The sequence below is a fragment of the Protomyctophum bolini genome (genome assembly GCF_963924005.1).
Source record: "Protomyctophum bolini genome assembly, chromosome: 15".
Classification (NCBI taxonomy): domain Eukaryota; kingdom Metazoa; phylum Chordata; class Actinopteri; order Myctophiformes; family Myctophidae; genus Protomyctophum; species Protomyctophum bolini.
In genome coordinates, this window is record NC_137876.1 from 14579442 (window position 1) to 14593929 (window position 14488).

At 43.4% G+C, this 14488-nt stretch overlaps 1 protein-coding gene across 3 annotated transcripts in view; it reads left to right on the forward strand.

The window, feature by feature from the left end:
- mapkbp1 (mitogen-activated protein kinase binding protein 1) overlaps nucleotides 1-14488 on the forward strand; it is a 71164-nt gene that overhangs the window by 46433 nt on the left and 10243 nt on the right. For 2 of the 3 annotated variants that reach the window (XM_080784698.1, XM_080784700.1), the window contains exons 15-26: nucleotides 491-612; nucleotides 7186-7261; nucleotides 7774-7885; nucleotides 8230-8293; nucleotides 8815-8916; nucleotides 9351-9469; nucleotides 9605-9645; nucleotides 9962-10114; nucleotides 10574-10708; nucleotides 12021-12142; nucleotides 12484-12614; nucleotides 13422-13550. In XM_080784698.1, coding sequence (XP_080640824.1) covers nucleotides 491-612; nucleotides 7186-7261; nucleotides 7774-7885; nucleotides 8230-8293; nucleotides 8815-8916; nucleotides 9351-9469; nucleotides 9605-9645; nucleotides 9962-10114; nucleotides 10574-10708; nucleotides 12021-12142; nucleotides 12484-12614; nucleotides 13422-13550 — 1306 coding nt within the window. The remainder of the gene's footprint in view (nucleotides 1-490; nucleotides 613-7185; nucleotides 7262-7773; nucleotides 7886-8229; nucleotides 8294-8814; nucleotides 8917-9350; nucleotides 9470-9604; nucleotides 9646-9961; nucleotides 10115-10573; nucleotides 10709-12020; nucleotides 12143-12483; nucleotides 12615-13421; nucleotides 13551-14488) is intronic. The other variant, XM_080784699.1, reaches the window with a different exon arrangement.

Consider the following 14488-nt stretch of genomic DNA (forward strand, 5'->3'; position numbering starts at 1 on the left):
TTACACCCTGGTGTTAGTAGGACACCTAGTGGCTGGCAAGTAGTACTGCACCAAATGCAGGGAAAACATTTAGCAGTGCATCAGATGTTTGACAGACATGGATTCAAATCCCCTTAGCACATGAAACTTACATTTAAAGATAGTTAAATCTTAATTTAATTAAGAAACTCTAAGTCTATAATTATTCTGATAATGCAGCTTGTAGATCGGATATCTGCTGTTTTCACTATTTCCGAAGAAGTTTCTTTCCCATTTCCATACAAGGTTTCTATTTATTTATTTTCCCAGTCATTTGGTTTAGCCTTAATTTTAATAGTGACAGTGGAGACAACAAGGGATTGACATTCAGACCGGGACGCATAGTGTAAACATAGTGTAAATAGCAGATCTACGCTCACAAGCGGATTCATTGAAGTGGTCTACTCTTCTTCTACCTCCCAGATGTTTTGACCTGTCCATGGTCTTATTCTTCTTCCTCTGTGGTTTTTAGACGGAAGAGGGTCTGGAGTTCAGGAGGACTCAGCACGTGGTGAGGAAGACCACCCTGTACGACATGGACGTTGACGCAACCAGGAAGTACGCTGCCATTGGCTGTCAGGACCGCAGCCTCAGGTCAGAACTCTGTGTGTGTGTGTGTGTGTGTGTGTGTGTGTGTGTGTGTGTGTGTGTGTGTGTGTGTGCACGTGTGTGGACCTACAATGTCAACTCTGAACCATAGACTGTAACAGTGAATGTACACAGGTAACCATATATATTTAGATCTGTCACCTTTGACAATTGTTACTGATAATTTTGTGTTGCCGACAAGCTCATAACTTGAGCATAACCTTTTATACCGGTTACCACTCAACTTCCGCTTTTATCTGACTTCCTCATGTCCTTCATTTTCAAGACGGTTGGAATTGGTGGGAAAAGTCAAATTATGGCAACTGGCAGATGGAGTGTAGCTATTGTAGGAGTCAAGGAAATGAAAGTAAAAGCGCGGGTGAAAGTTGCATTCTTCACCACATACAAAGTACATTCACACAGCGACCGTACACTGAAAGATCCACAGGCAGCCAAGCAGTGTTTGAATTCCGTTCAAGCCATGCTTGATCAAGATGTCAGATTTGAGGCTCTGTCTGCCCTACTGGGAGCTGATGTTAAACCTCTGGATTTATTCTCTACCAAGACCTCCATTACTGCAGAGGACTTCCTCGGCATGCTGTTTGCATGAGAGAATTGGAACAGATGCCAAGTGAGTACAAAGCGGTTAAGAGAGTTTTTTGTGGATATGCGCACGTTTTTTGATCCAAAGTATGACTTTGATTTCACCAACTTGTCGCTTGGATCGACTCATTGCTCAAGAGGCGGGGAGTCCTACATCTGGCCCGCAGGCTGGTACCGAATGGCCCTGCGAGTGAGAAACAAGTACCCAGATGGCAACACCTGGCTGGGTCCAGATGGCTGGAGGCACCACTCTGCTCCTGGAGAATGGCCCGTCTCCTATCACGGCACTAGCATAGATGGAGCCAAAGGTATCATCCAGTCTCACTATAAGGCAGGAAACCAGTATGTGTATGGACGAGGTGTTTATTCTACACCGTCTCTCCGCGTGGCCCAGGAGTACACCAAGATGTTCACATCCAAAAAGAATGGCAAAACGTACAGGGTCATCATGCAGAACCGGATAAACCCCTGTGAGAGATGGATATGTGACAAGAAGAAATACTGTCTGGTTCCGGTTCCAGTACATCTCTCTTCTCAGCAGGAGAGAGAGATCGTAGAGTTCCATTCGACCCTACGGCATCCTGATCCAAGAGGCTCCCTTTTTTGGTCACTCCTGAACTTTTACAAAGTTTTCTAATTAATTGAGATGGACCTGTAGATTATTATACATTCTAGTCAAGACCACATAGTTATAATGCTTCTCGTTGCCCGCATTCCTCATAGAATGGAGTAATAATTTCACTTTATTTTCTTTATTACAGATAATGTCATGTCATTGTCTTGTTGAATACACTAGTATGGTTGTGTGATTGCCACTTGCCAGTAATGCACATAATAACCTCAAACTCAAATGTATTGATGTTTACTTGAATCATATACTGTACATGTACTCATACAATGAAATAAACCAAGCACTGACAGAATTGTAATTGTTAGGAAGGAATTAAGGCACTGAAGCGTCTTGGACAGTTAAAGACTTTTTAATAGCAGGGTGCAAGTAACATGGAGAGTGACAATGTGTCGATGTCAATACATTGTCAGGTAATGATACTGTTGTATTGTGTTCTCAGATCATAATAGCCAGAGGTATTCATAGTTCTGGGGATCTCATGTTGTGAACCCAGGAAGCTTCTTCAGTAGCTCAGGACCAAAAACTCCTTTGGCCTAAAATATACACAACAGATAGTAGGTGAACAAAAGACAACAAAAGACAATACATTTTAAACACTTGGCAAAATCCCATTTTTCACTTACTTGCACATCTTGACGTTGACACAGATGGTCCTCACATCATCAGCTGCAACAATGCCCTCTACCATCTCTACGAAGTACTTGTGGACATATTTCTTGCATGTCTTTTCTCCAAACGGGATTTTGGCACAGATGGAATGGAGATTTTTTTTCAGCTTCTGTAATGGAAATGGTTCAAAAGTCCAGATAAATAGATGCATTTTATTATTAAAGACGTCTCTACAACAGTGGTTCTCAAAGGGTTCCCAGAGGGTGTTCCTGTAATTCTGAGAGTGTACACATGGAACCAATTGGACCCGGGTCAATGTGGTTCCATTCGTTTCTTGGAGATATGAAGGTCCTTGAAATTAAAAGGTCTTCTACAACAAGAACCATGGTGATGGACAATGATCAAACTCTAGATGTTCATCCATCATGCAGTATCTTGAACAGCAGATATAACATAATTGAAGTTGTGTCATGGTGTTTACTGAATCTTACCGCTACATCGCTGGGATCAGAGAAAGAGTGTTTCACTGACTTCAGAACCCACTTGCAGACCTTGCATTTCATATAATGTATAATCATTGGATCACCCGGCTGGAAATGAAAGTATAGATACAGTAGTAGTAATGTTTAGTTATAATATGTCTCCATGAATCAATATTCATTTTGCATATGGGTCATTATGTGTTGTTTTTAATATAATTAAATTTACCAGGGTCTCATCTCCTGAAGTTTTCTCTTCCTCAAGGTCATCATGGCTAGTCGTCATGGCTGCAGAAAACATGTGTGATGTAATATGTAACGTGCAAAATTAAATTATACATTTATAAGACACTGTAGACTGCAACACCCACGTGAAGCCAACATGTAGCAGACAGCACCACATAATATGCTGCTAAATATCTAAAGAAAGCTCAAAATAATACATTATTATTATAACATAAGAAAACCATACCTGAACACATCACCAGAGTAGCAGCAAGCAGGACCCAAGTCATATTCATGGTGGCAGCAATGTTGTGAATTGAGTCTGAGCATTTCAGGTCTCAAAACACCTTTTATATATGAAGCTGAACTGAGGTGTTGCACAAGAAAGCCTTTGTACAGAGAGGGGGGTGGTCTCATCACTTCTAACCTCAAACCACACATGACTGATCACCAGAGAATATATTACAAAGCAGATAAAGGGGGTGCTACTATTGTTCTACAACAGTGGTTTTCAATGAACGCAGCGTGCAATTTGTGAAAACTTTCACGCACATTCCCATTAGACTAAATCAAGCTGGTTAAATCAAGCTTTGAAATATCTTGTTTTGGGAGGTAGAGTGTGTGTCTAATGACAGTTGGACCAATAGTACAGTATGTCTAAACTAAAGCCTGTACCCCTATGGGGTACCTTGGCCGAATTTGTAGAAGCATGGCTGCAATTGGCGCCATATACAGGGGATGAGTGGTCAAATGTTATTTGTATTGGAGTGACACTCTTCTGAATCTGACACTGAAGATGGTGATGAGTGGGAGGAGGCCGGTAGGAAGGTCCATCAGCTTTATACAGACTGTCAAAGCTGGTCGACTGTCAAGCGGTCCCAGGACCTGAAAACACCAAAACAAACTGCCTGCATAAGGAGTCACACAGGGAAGAAAAGGTTTAGTTGTACAGTGTGGCAAAATCTATAAATGCACCACATCGCTGTGTGTAATCTGTAATCCATGTAACTCGAGAACCGTTCGCCCCATGTGTCAAATTTGACACATGTGTTCCACACCACCACAGGGAGTGCAGTGTCCGGCTTTGAGTCGGTAGGATACAGATCCGCCACAAAAGGCTCTGGTCAGGCTCTGCCAGTGGACCTAATGAGTCCCCTCACCTGTAGAATTCCCAGTGTTGCCATTTGATTACTTACCCACTCCACTTTTCACAGTCAGTTTGCAATCTTCAGTCACAGACAATTCAAACGGGTGCTATGACAACGGGTATTGCATACTAGGTTCCCAACTTGCATAGTTCCCCAGTAGGCCGGTTGACGGGCATGTAGGTCTATAGTGTTTAATAAGAAGGCCCATCTGAAACAGCACGCAATTATTCATAAAGGAGAAAAGCCATTTACTTGTACAGTGCAACGATTTAGTTCAGAGGGTATTCTTAAATATCACATGAGGGGTAAAGGGGGAAAGCCCTTTACTTGTACAGTACAGTACAGTCTGTGGCAGTCAGTGCCAGTTAGACGTCACACTAATTGGGAGGTATAGTAGGGGATGAATATAAAACACAAATGGCTGAGCTGTATATGAAAGAGATGTTGGTGGCAGCAGTATTAAGATGATTTATTTTACTGTATTTTGTGTGATTATGTATTCTACGATTTGTATATAGTTTTAGTTTTTATGTATTCATTGTACTGTTAAGGGTGTTATGTTGTGCAATGTGCCCCATGTTGTCATGCTGGCATCGTCTATGTTTCTTTCTGTTTCTTTCTGTATAAAAATGTTGAAACACAAATATTCTCGAAACGCCCCAATTTTACAACATGAAGAACTGGAATACTACAAAAGAAACGTGTGGAAAGCCAATAACAAAAATGTTTTCCCTGTCTGCCTGTCATGTCCGCACCCCCCCAGCATTTTGGCACACTGTCACACTGAATGTGTCAAGTTTGAAGTTGGTTGGATCCCTATTGAGCTAAATTGAATTTGATGATTTAGAAATTATTTCTAAAAAACTTCAGCTGGACAGAGTTCATTCAGATATAATCCCTGTAATGATATTTCTCTGACTTTTGGTCTTCTAGGATGATGTGGATGAGAGAATGTGTGAATTAACCCAGGTTGATTGAGTCAGGAGAGCAGCACAAGAGAACTACGCATCGGGGACAAACTGAAGTCGAAAAAGGTGTCTGTGTTCAATACCAGACATCCCAGTGTTAGTCACCTGGGATTAGTAATTACACAGATACATAGAGTTCATGATAAGATGATATGAGCCGATGGTTCGCAAGTCTAGCCAGACGCGAGGCCAGGGGCCTCTTAGCTGTGGCCTCTTCCTGTCTTGTGAGAGTTAGCAGTTTGATTCAACGGGTAGGTAGAATGGCACAGGAAGTAATAACACAACTGAACAGGAAACAAGAAATGTCACTTAAGGTGAAAAGACGCACATCTCAGCCTTCCTGTCAACCACAGAATGCGCACCCTACAATAAAGGGGGGTAGGGGGGCTGGGCTGTCAGTTAATGACTGGCTGCTATTATATATTGTATCACTACATGATGTTATATCATTGACCTAAATGGCGTTATATCAACAAGGACAGCACAGGTCTCCGCCAGAAAAACACATTTCATAATGTGTTTATTATGTCTTTAAGTGTTAATGCTTAACATTTTATGTAAAGCACTTGCAGTTGTAATTGGATGTACAAATAAACTTGCCTTTCCTGTATTTTACAAAATACATTACCAATACAAAATACTTTGCAATGAACCTAAAGGAACTTCTAAAAGGAGTCCTTGAGGGGTTTCCAGGAGTTTTAATTGAGCAGTACATTCTCCCTGTATTCTATATTTACTGTGAGACTATCTTTATACTCTGGTCTGTTATGGAAATGTTACAATTATGGTGAGATAACTCTGTGATAACTCGGATAAGTAACTTGATTCAGGGGACAAAGTGTAAGGTGGTGAAGGAGATTCATTATAATCAGCTGATGTCTCTAGGGTCACATCAAGCACAGGGTTTGATCAGAGTCCAACCAAAGATTACAGTACGAGGCCTGGCCGTGGCTCAGCGGTCCAGGCACCTTGGCCGGTAGCCTGGCAAGTCTGGGAGTTTTCCGCGGGTTCGACTCCCGATTCCGACGGCCTTTACTGCATGTCCCTCCCCCATCTCCTGTCAGCCTACTGTCTGTCCCTCTATAAAAAATATAAAATAAACACTGGTTAGTGTTTACTAGCAAAATCGCTATGCAACATTTCCTCCTCCTCCCTCTGTGCACTCCGGTCTGGAGCAGCCAGCCTGCTACTTTTTCGCGGGACTGGAGTCCTGCCTGACTGCGCTTAACCAACGCTTCACTGCGTGTGATTCAGCGTGGCAAGATTGCTACACAGGCACACACAGTAAACACAGTGTCATGACGTTCTTACCTAAATGTGTGTGCAGTGCATGCACTCAAACTTTATTATTGATCATGCGCGACGTGATGAAAGCATTTGTAGGTCAGACAGGCAATACTATAGGCCCACATGTGTATATGTAAAGTAAACCAACCTAGATTCCTAGCATTTCTTCATTACATCTTGTGTAGGCCTACATGTGCGCCTACATATTTTTGCTCTGGATCCAAAAGTGTACCATTTTGAATTGAATCCCTATACAGACCTTAAAATGAGCTGAAACAACTGTGTACAGTGAGTGACATGAGGTATTTCTGAGTGGTGCGGAGCTATGTGTGTGGGTGCGTTCCTGTGTGGTCATGATCACGCTCTGTATGAACGGTGATTCATCAGTGTACAACATTGTGCAGTAATAAAAGTAAGTTAATTTTTACCTTAACAGTGTGCCGATGTTTTGTCTTCTTGATTCTCGCCTTGATGTCCAGCACCTAGCCTAAATACAGGCATATGATGTGCACACATGCTTCTCTGTGAATCATATCAGTAGGATATGCCATAGTATATTTATTTTAATTGAAAATCTTGCATAGTATACAGTAACTAGAATTGATGATGTTGTGTGCTGTGTCCTGCAGGGTCTTCAATGTCAGCACTGGTAAACAGAAGAAGTTGTATAAAGGATCTCTGGGAGAAGATGGTACTCTCATAAAGGTCAGTCTGAACACTGGAACAACACTCTACAGTATACCAGTGGTTCCTCCATAATGGAACGTAACGGACCATTTTGGGTCCATTTGGTTCCATTTGTACACTCTCAGAGTTACAGACCCCGTAAGGTTCCATTTTGAACCCCCCTTCAAGGAACCCTGTAGGTCCCTAAACCCCACTTTGAGAACCACATGTCTATTACATATGACGAGTAAGACGCGCAAACGCGGGAAGCGAACGCAGATCGTAAATTGCAATAACAATTCACCATGACTCAGCCATAACCATATAAGGAGTCCCCCAAGCAGCTATACGTCCAAATATGGAGTGTGTTGCATCAATGACAAACAAATCACTCGGCTCCATATATGGGCACAAAGGGGGGACGTACACACGGACACACACACAGACATGATCTGCTAGGTCTCATAGTAAGTGCTCACTGCGTTCGCAAATACATGTTGGATGGATGCGTTTGGTTTTATTCAGTCCATGAACTGTGCGTTTGCTTCCAGGTGCAGATGGACCCCTCTGGACTCTACGTGGCCACCAGCTGTTCAGACAAAAACATCAGCATCTTTGACTTCTACACAGGAGAATGTGTGGCTACCATGTATGGACACTCAGGTAAAGACCCGTCTGTCTGTCTGTGTGTCTGTCTGTCTGTCTGTCTGTCTGTCTGCGTCCGTCCGTCTTGACACTGCTATACTGACCATCTTGCAGAAACAGGCTGTGTTGAAACTGTAGACAAAACAGGAAAGGGCGCACACACTCAACCCACACACTGCAGTCACAGTCATGGTGGCAGGGAGGGAAGCAATAGTATATTTGAAGGAAAGCCTCAGCCTTTGCCCTAGTTCTAGGAGAAGAACTATTACATGATTTCTCAAACGTGTTCACACTTTTTTATTATTCCTCTATGAAGTATATTTTGTGTGTGTGTGTGCACCTTTTTCTCCATCTTATTTCAGAGGTTGTAACGGGGATGAAGTTCACCAACGACTGCAAACACCTTCTCACAGTGTCTGGAGACAGGTACTGTGTGTGTGTGTGTGTGTGTGTGTGTGTGTGTGTGTGTGTCGGTGGTGTCACATTATGTTCTATAATTTATTCACACCTTGAAGCTTGAACTGGAGCATATGAACATAGATATTGTTGATAATTGTTTGATAAATTTGCTAATAATCCTGGGCCCTAGCAGTTTTCTTCAATTCAAGTGTTCATTTTGGATTATTTGCCTTCACTGTGAAGGAATGCAATAGTAATTGATAGAAAAGGGTCATATTTGTGGGTGAACTTCAAGTAACTCAGTAGAGCGTTAACGTACAAATGAGTCTGATATTTGTCATTTGTCACACTTACCACTGTGTACTGTAGCACTGCAGCCCAGTTGCTGTCTGCTTATGGACGACATCCAAAGTGACGTGTGTGTGTGTGTGTGTGTGTGTGTGTGTGTGTGTGTGTGTGACTGTGTGTGTGTGTGTGTGTGTGTGTGTGTGTGTGTGTGTGTGTGTGTGTGTGTGTGTGTGTGTGTGTGTGTGACTGTGTGTGTGTAGTTGTATCTTCATTTGGAGGTTGAGTCCAGAGTTAACCATCAACATGAGACAGAGACTGTCTGAACTCAAACACAAGACGGCGCCTCACAAACCTCAAGTCAGGTAAGCACACACACACACACACACACACACACACACACACACACACACACACACACACACACACACACACGTACGTATGTGTATATGTATGTGCAGTTGTGCACACACATGTGTATGCACATACTAGATATTGCTAAAACCTCTCGTCTCCATATTTTAATGTTTTTTGTTTTTTTTTCATAATGCCCTACTGGATCACACTACATGCGTCACACAAAAGCATCAAAAGTAGCAGATCTACAACTTGAAACACTTCAATGTACCATTTTTGTGCTATTTGTTTATTTGAATCCTGGACATGAGGCTTCCACCTGACGATATTCTTGTAAACTTTGTGACTACGTCCTGTTTTATCATCTGTTATTTTTCTTTTCTATGGTGTGTTTGTGCGTGTTTGCGTGCATGCGTGTGTGTGTGCGTGCATGACTGTACAGCTCTCCTCCAATCACCACCATGTCCTCAGACAGTGACAAGGAGCTGGAGGAAGAGGAGGAAGGGGAGGAGCTCATATCTCCTTTTATGGTCTCAGGAGGAAGTGTGGGGGAGGAGACAGGTGTGTTTCTGTGTCACAATTTACAATTTAGGCATTTAGCAGACGCTCATGTACTGTATGTATGATTTTAGATGGGTATTCATAATATAATAATAATAATAATAATAATAATAATAATAATAATAATTGTTCCAGACACATCCGATGAGCAACACAACAACAGGAACGACAGAAAGGTTTGAAATTACTTTGCTTATATTTTCTATGATCTAACAATAAATTATATTATGTCTGAAATACTTAAATATTACATTTCTAATGATTTTATTAAACAACATTACATGTACCACTTAAAATGAAATTGGTTGAGAATCACTGCTATACTGTATATGTAAAAGTCTTCTCTTATGGAGGGGTCCCTGGCGTATCTTTTCAAATGGGGTTTGCAGGCTAATATGTGTTAACATGAAAACGTTTGAGAAGCACTGGTCTAGACTCTAGAGGGTCCAAGTGGTTAAATGGTGTGTGTTCTGACGTTTTCTTTTGGTTCAGGAGGTGTCGCGGACGCCTCGGCGCCGCTGGTCCAGGAGGACAGACAGCGAGGGCTCTGACGGGAGCCTGATGGTCAAGTCCATGCTGGACCTGCGTCAGCTGGAGTCCTACTGCCAGCACCCCCCCACACCTCTGGAGCCACCGCACACACCGGTAGGGCTGGCTGTTTCTTTTTACCCCCCCCTTTTTCTCCCCAATTAAGTCGTTATGCCAAATATATACTCCCAGTCTCCTCACGCACAGTGTGTGTGTGTTGTCACAGCTGTTGTATCCTACCGACTCACCTGCCAGTGGGGCGTGATTATGAATCCCACCAACGTTCTAGGTTATACCCGCCTTACAATGTGTCTGATTGGCTCCCGACCAGGCATAGTTTTACTGAGGTTAGGATTAGGTATCGTTTTATACCTCATAGTTGCAAAAACGTGTCAATCACAGCAACTACTGGCCAATCACAGCGTGGCTTTCCTAGAACTGCGCTGGGATCCATCCAAACACGGGCAAATTGTGCTCGTGTGTAGACACTCGAAAAAGCTGGTCTGGGTGTACCACGGTGGATGGGAACATACGACATCCATGGTGATGGGCAGACACTGTTTTTTCCCCCTCTAGGTAAAGGACCACCCCTCAGAGGTTAGAAACACAGCCTGCAGCCCGATGAGGCGGAGCCCTGCAAAAGGGGTGGGGCTTCACAGGACTGGCCCAGATCTGGGGAGTACCGTCAGTCTGCAGATCCCACCTGCATGGGTGAGACATGCACAGAACAGAGCAGACACACACACACATAGAGGGGCTTGTTTTCATTAAAGCAGTGAACCGGTATGAAGCTCAGTCAACAGCATGGTGGGTGATGCTAGCTCAGTGATTATCAACCCGTGGGCCAGGTCCCACTAGTGGGCCGCGAGGATATAAGTGGGCCCCCCAACTAACTGACAAAACACGAAACCCCTGAAGCATGTTTTCATAAGGGATACCAATAAGAACTTGACCAATACTGTTGGTTAGTTCAATTGATCCACGTGGGAACACAATAATTTGATTAAAATAAACATGCTCTGAATATTGCATGTGGTCAGATGGGTGGGCCACGAATGGTACCACTGACGGGGGCGCCCGCTGGCCTAGCGCATACCACACATAGGCACATGCCTGACAGTCACTGGTTCGAGTCCTGATCCCGGCGACCTTTACTGCGTGTCATTCCCAGTCTCTCTCTCTTAAATATAGTATCTTAAAGTAAAGTAGTCTCTACTATGTAGACATCTCTACTATGTCCTATCAATTTACAATTTAGGCATTTAGCAGACGCTCTTAATCCAGAGCGACTTACATTAAGCAAGAACAAAACAAGCATGGGAATACATCACATGAAAAGCATTTATCATGAAACATGCGTAAGCTAAGAAAGTAACAGTGGAATATCTATATAATGAAACGGATACATATAAACTATACATATATACTACTATGCTATACATATGTACTATGACGTGCTATGACTTGACTACATACAATGCAATTATAGTGCTGTCTACATAACATGCTATAAGTCTGTATCAAATGCTATCTAAGTCTACAGAAATACTATCTAAGGGGGTAGGGTAAGTGCTATGGGCCATGATGGAGTCTGAAAAGTTTGGTTTTCAGACTATGGCGGAAGATTGGGAGTGATGCTGCAGTTCTGACTGCAATGGGGAGTGCATTCCACAGTTTTGGAGCCAGAAGGGAGAAGAGTTTGGGACGTGTGGAGCGTTGTCCCAGCGTTTTTAGTGAGGGTACTTCCAGCTTCCAGCCTCCAGCCTATCAATAAAGTCAGAAAGGTAGAAAAGCACAAAAGTGTGTGGGATTAGGCTGACTATTATCAGTGGGTGTGTTGCAGCAGAACCAGTCAAATGTATTTGTATTACAGTTCAGAGCAGTGCACTGTGCTCAACACACCAGCATACATACTGGTCATTCACACAGTGTCATGAAAGAAAAGACCCAAAAAATGACTGATAGACAGATGTGGACGGACAGGTTTTTATTTCTCTCTCTCTCTCTCTCTCTCTCTCTCTAGATGGAGGAAGTGGAGGACAGGGTCAGTCCTCGTCCAGACTACATCCTGTTGACCCCTAACCTTGACCCTGACCCCATCCTCTACCCTGACAACTGGGATGACCAGACCAGCCTCGCTGGCAGGTGTGTGTGTGTGTGTGTGTGTGTGTGTGTGTGTGTGTGTGTGTGTGTGTGTGTGTGTGTGTGTGTGTGTGTGTGTGTGTGTGTGTGTGTGTGTGTGTGTGTGGTAGACATTCCAAGAAAAGAGGTTGTTTTATCGTTGAAAACAAGCTACACTACAAGCTCACTTGCTGTTGTTTCTACATACTGTAGCAATTGTCCACAGACTTCTCATGTGCAGTATTAGTCTTTAGTAATATTAATAGTTCTTCATTGATAGTTTATCATATTAGAACACACGACATGCATACGTGACTTGACGTATTAAACCGTGTGTGTGTGTGTGTGTGCGTCTGTGCGTGTAGTGAGTACCAGGTCCAGGAGTCGTGTGGTGGCTCAGGCAGAGTGAAGGATAAGCTGAGTCCAGACAGCACATGTTCTCTGGGATACGGATCTGCCAGCATTCTGTCCAGTCCAGACAGACCTACTGGAGAGGGTGAGACAGACTGACGTCATGCTTCTACACATACTACTTAACTACTATATCAGTAGCCTGGAACTCACCTATGCTTTCTAGTTTCTATGGCATAGGCAGGATCCGCCGGGAGAAACTGTGTGCAGCTGCTGGACATGAGACTAATTAATTAGAGCGACAGAGAGAGAGAGAGAGAGAGGAGTGTGTGTGCAGAGAGTGATCAACGTTTGCGCTACTCTATGCCAAGTTGAAGTGGACTCGGACCCAGACTTTTTTTTTTCTCCCTGGAAATAAAAACGTCTGGGTTTCCAAGGCTACTATATCAGTGGTTCCTCAAATATTTGGACCCCCAAATTGGAGAAAAGATGTCGTGCCAGAGATCCCCATATGAGAAGATGTGTGTTACATTTAGAGATCCCCATATGAGAAGATGTGTGTTACATTTAGAGATCCCCATATGAGAAGATGTGTGTTACATTTAGAGATCCCCATATGAGAAGATGTGTGTTACATTTTTCCAAGTCGGCTATTTTTAGTATAAAGTAGTATACAATAGGATTAAACTGATTGTGTTGCTATATTAACTCATTTAGCTGGGGACCCCCTGGTACCCCTTCAAGGACCCCTGGGGGTCCCCGGACCCCATTTTGAGAACCACTAACTGCTGTATATCACTCTGTGTTTCTAACGTGTGTGTGTGTGTGTGTGTGTGTGTGTGTGTGTGTGTGTGTGTGTGTGTGTGTGTGTGTGTGTGTGTGTGTGTGTGTGTGTGTGTGTGTGTGTGTGTGTGTGTGTGTGTGTGTGTGTGTGTGCCTGCGGTGGTGTCAGATGGGAACTTGTCTGAGCTGGATGAGGATGATGACGGTGAGGTGATGAAGAGCGAAGTCCCTCAGACTCCAGACCAGGAAGTCTTCCTCAAAAAACACTTTGTCACCCTGAATGACATCAACACATCAGGTAACACACACACGCACGCACACACACACACACACACACACACACACACACACACACACACACACACACACACACACACTTCACTTAAATTCAAAGGGCTTTATTGGCATGAGAAAACATGCGTTAACATTGCCAAAGCAAAAGTAGGCAAAATAAAATAATGTATGTATACAGTGTTTATACAACTTAGCAGATGCTCTTAATACAGAGCTACTTAAGCAAGGAAAACAGGAGGTAATGCACCCAATGCATAGACATAGTCATCTAGTAAACTAAAAAGCTATCATCCTGATTCCTGATCAACATGTACAGAGGTCACTTGATGCAGACAGTGCATGCACACACTGATTAATAGTCTTTAAGGTGGCTGTGTTCCATTTGACAACCGTCTCCTATCACAGCAGCTCACAAATCTTGCTGCTAAGTTTGCACATTGTTGTACTCTGGCCAGAAGATATGGGAGGTTTTTTTTCTCATTAGTCATGTTTTTAAACTCTCCTTGGGTGAAGTGTGTGTCTCTGATGTCTTGGTACAGTGGACAGGCGGTTAGGAAGTGTGTGTGTCTCTGATGTCTTGTTACAGTGGACAGGCGGTTAGGAAGTGGGTGTCTCTGATGTCTTGGTACAGTGAACAGGCGGTTAGGAAGCGGGTGTCTCTGATGTCTTGGTACAGTGGACAGGCGGTTAGGAAGCGGGTGTCTCTGATGTCTTGGTACAGTGGACAGGCGGTTAGGAAGCGGGTGTCTCTGATGTCTTGGTACAGTGGACAGGCGGTTAGGAAGTGTAGCTCAGTCTCCACTTAATTTTGTGCACAGTGGGTGTACATAGTCTTGTCTTCTCTAGGGAGCCAGGCAGCCAGAAGGTGTGCCTATGACAGCCTTTATCGATCGCAAGACTCACTGCGTCTGTACCTAGTCAAGATTTTCTTTGTTTTCCGTC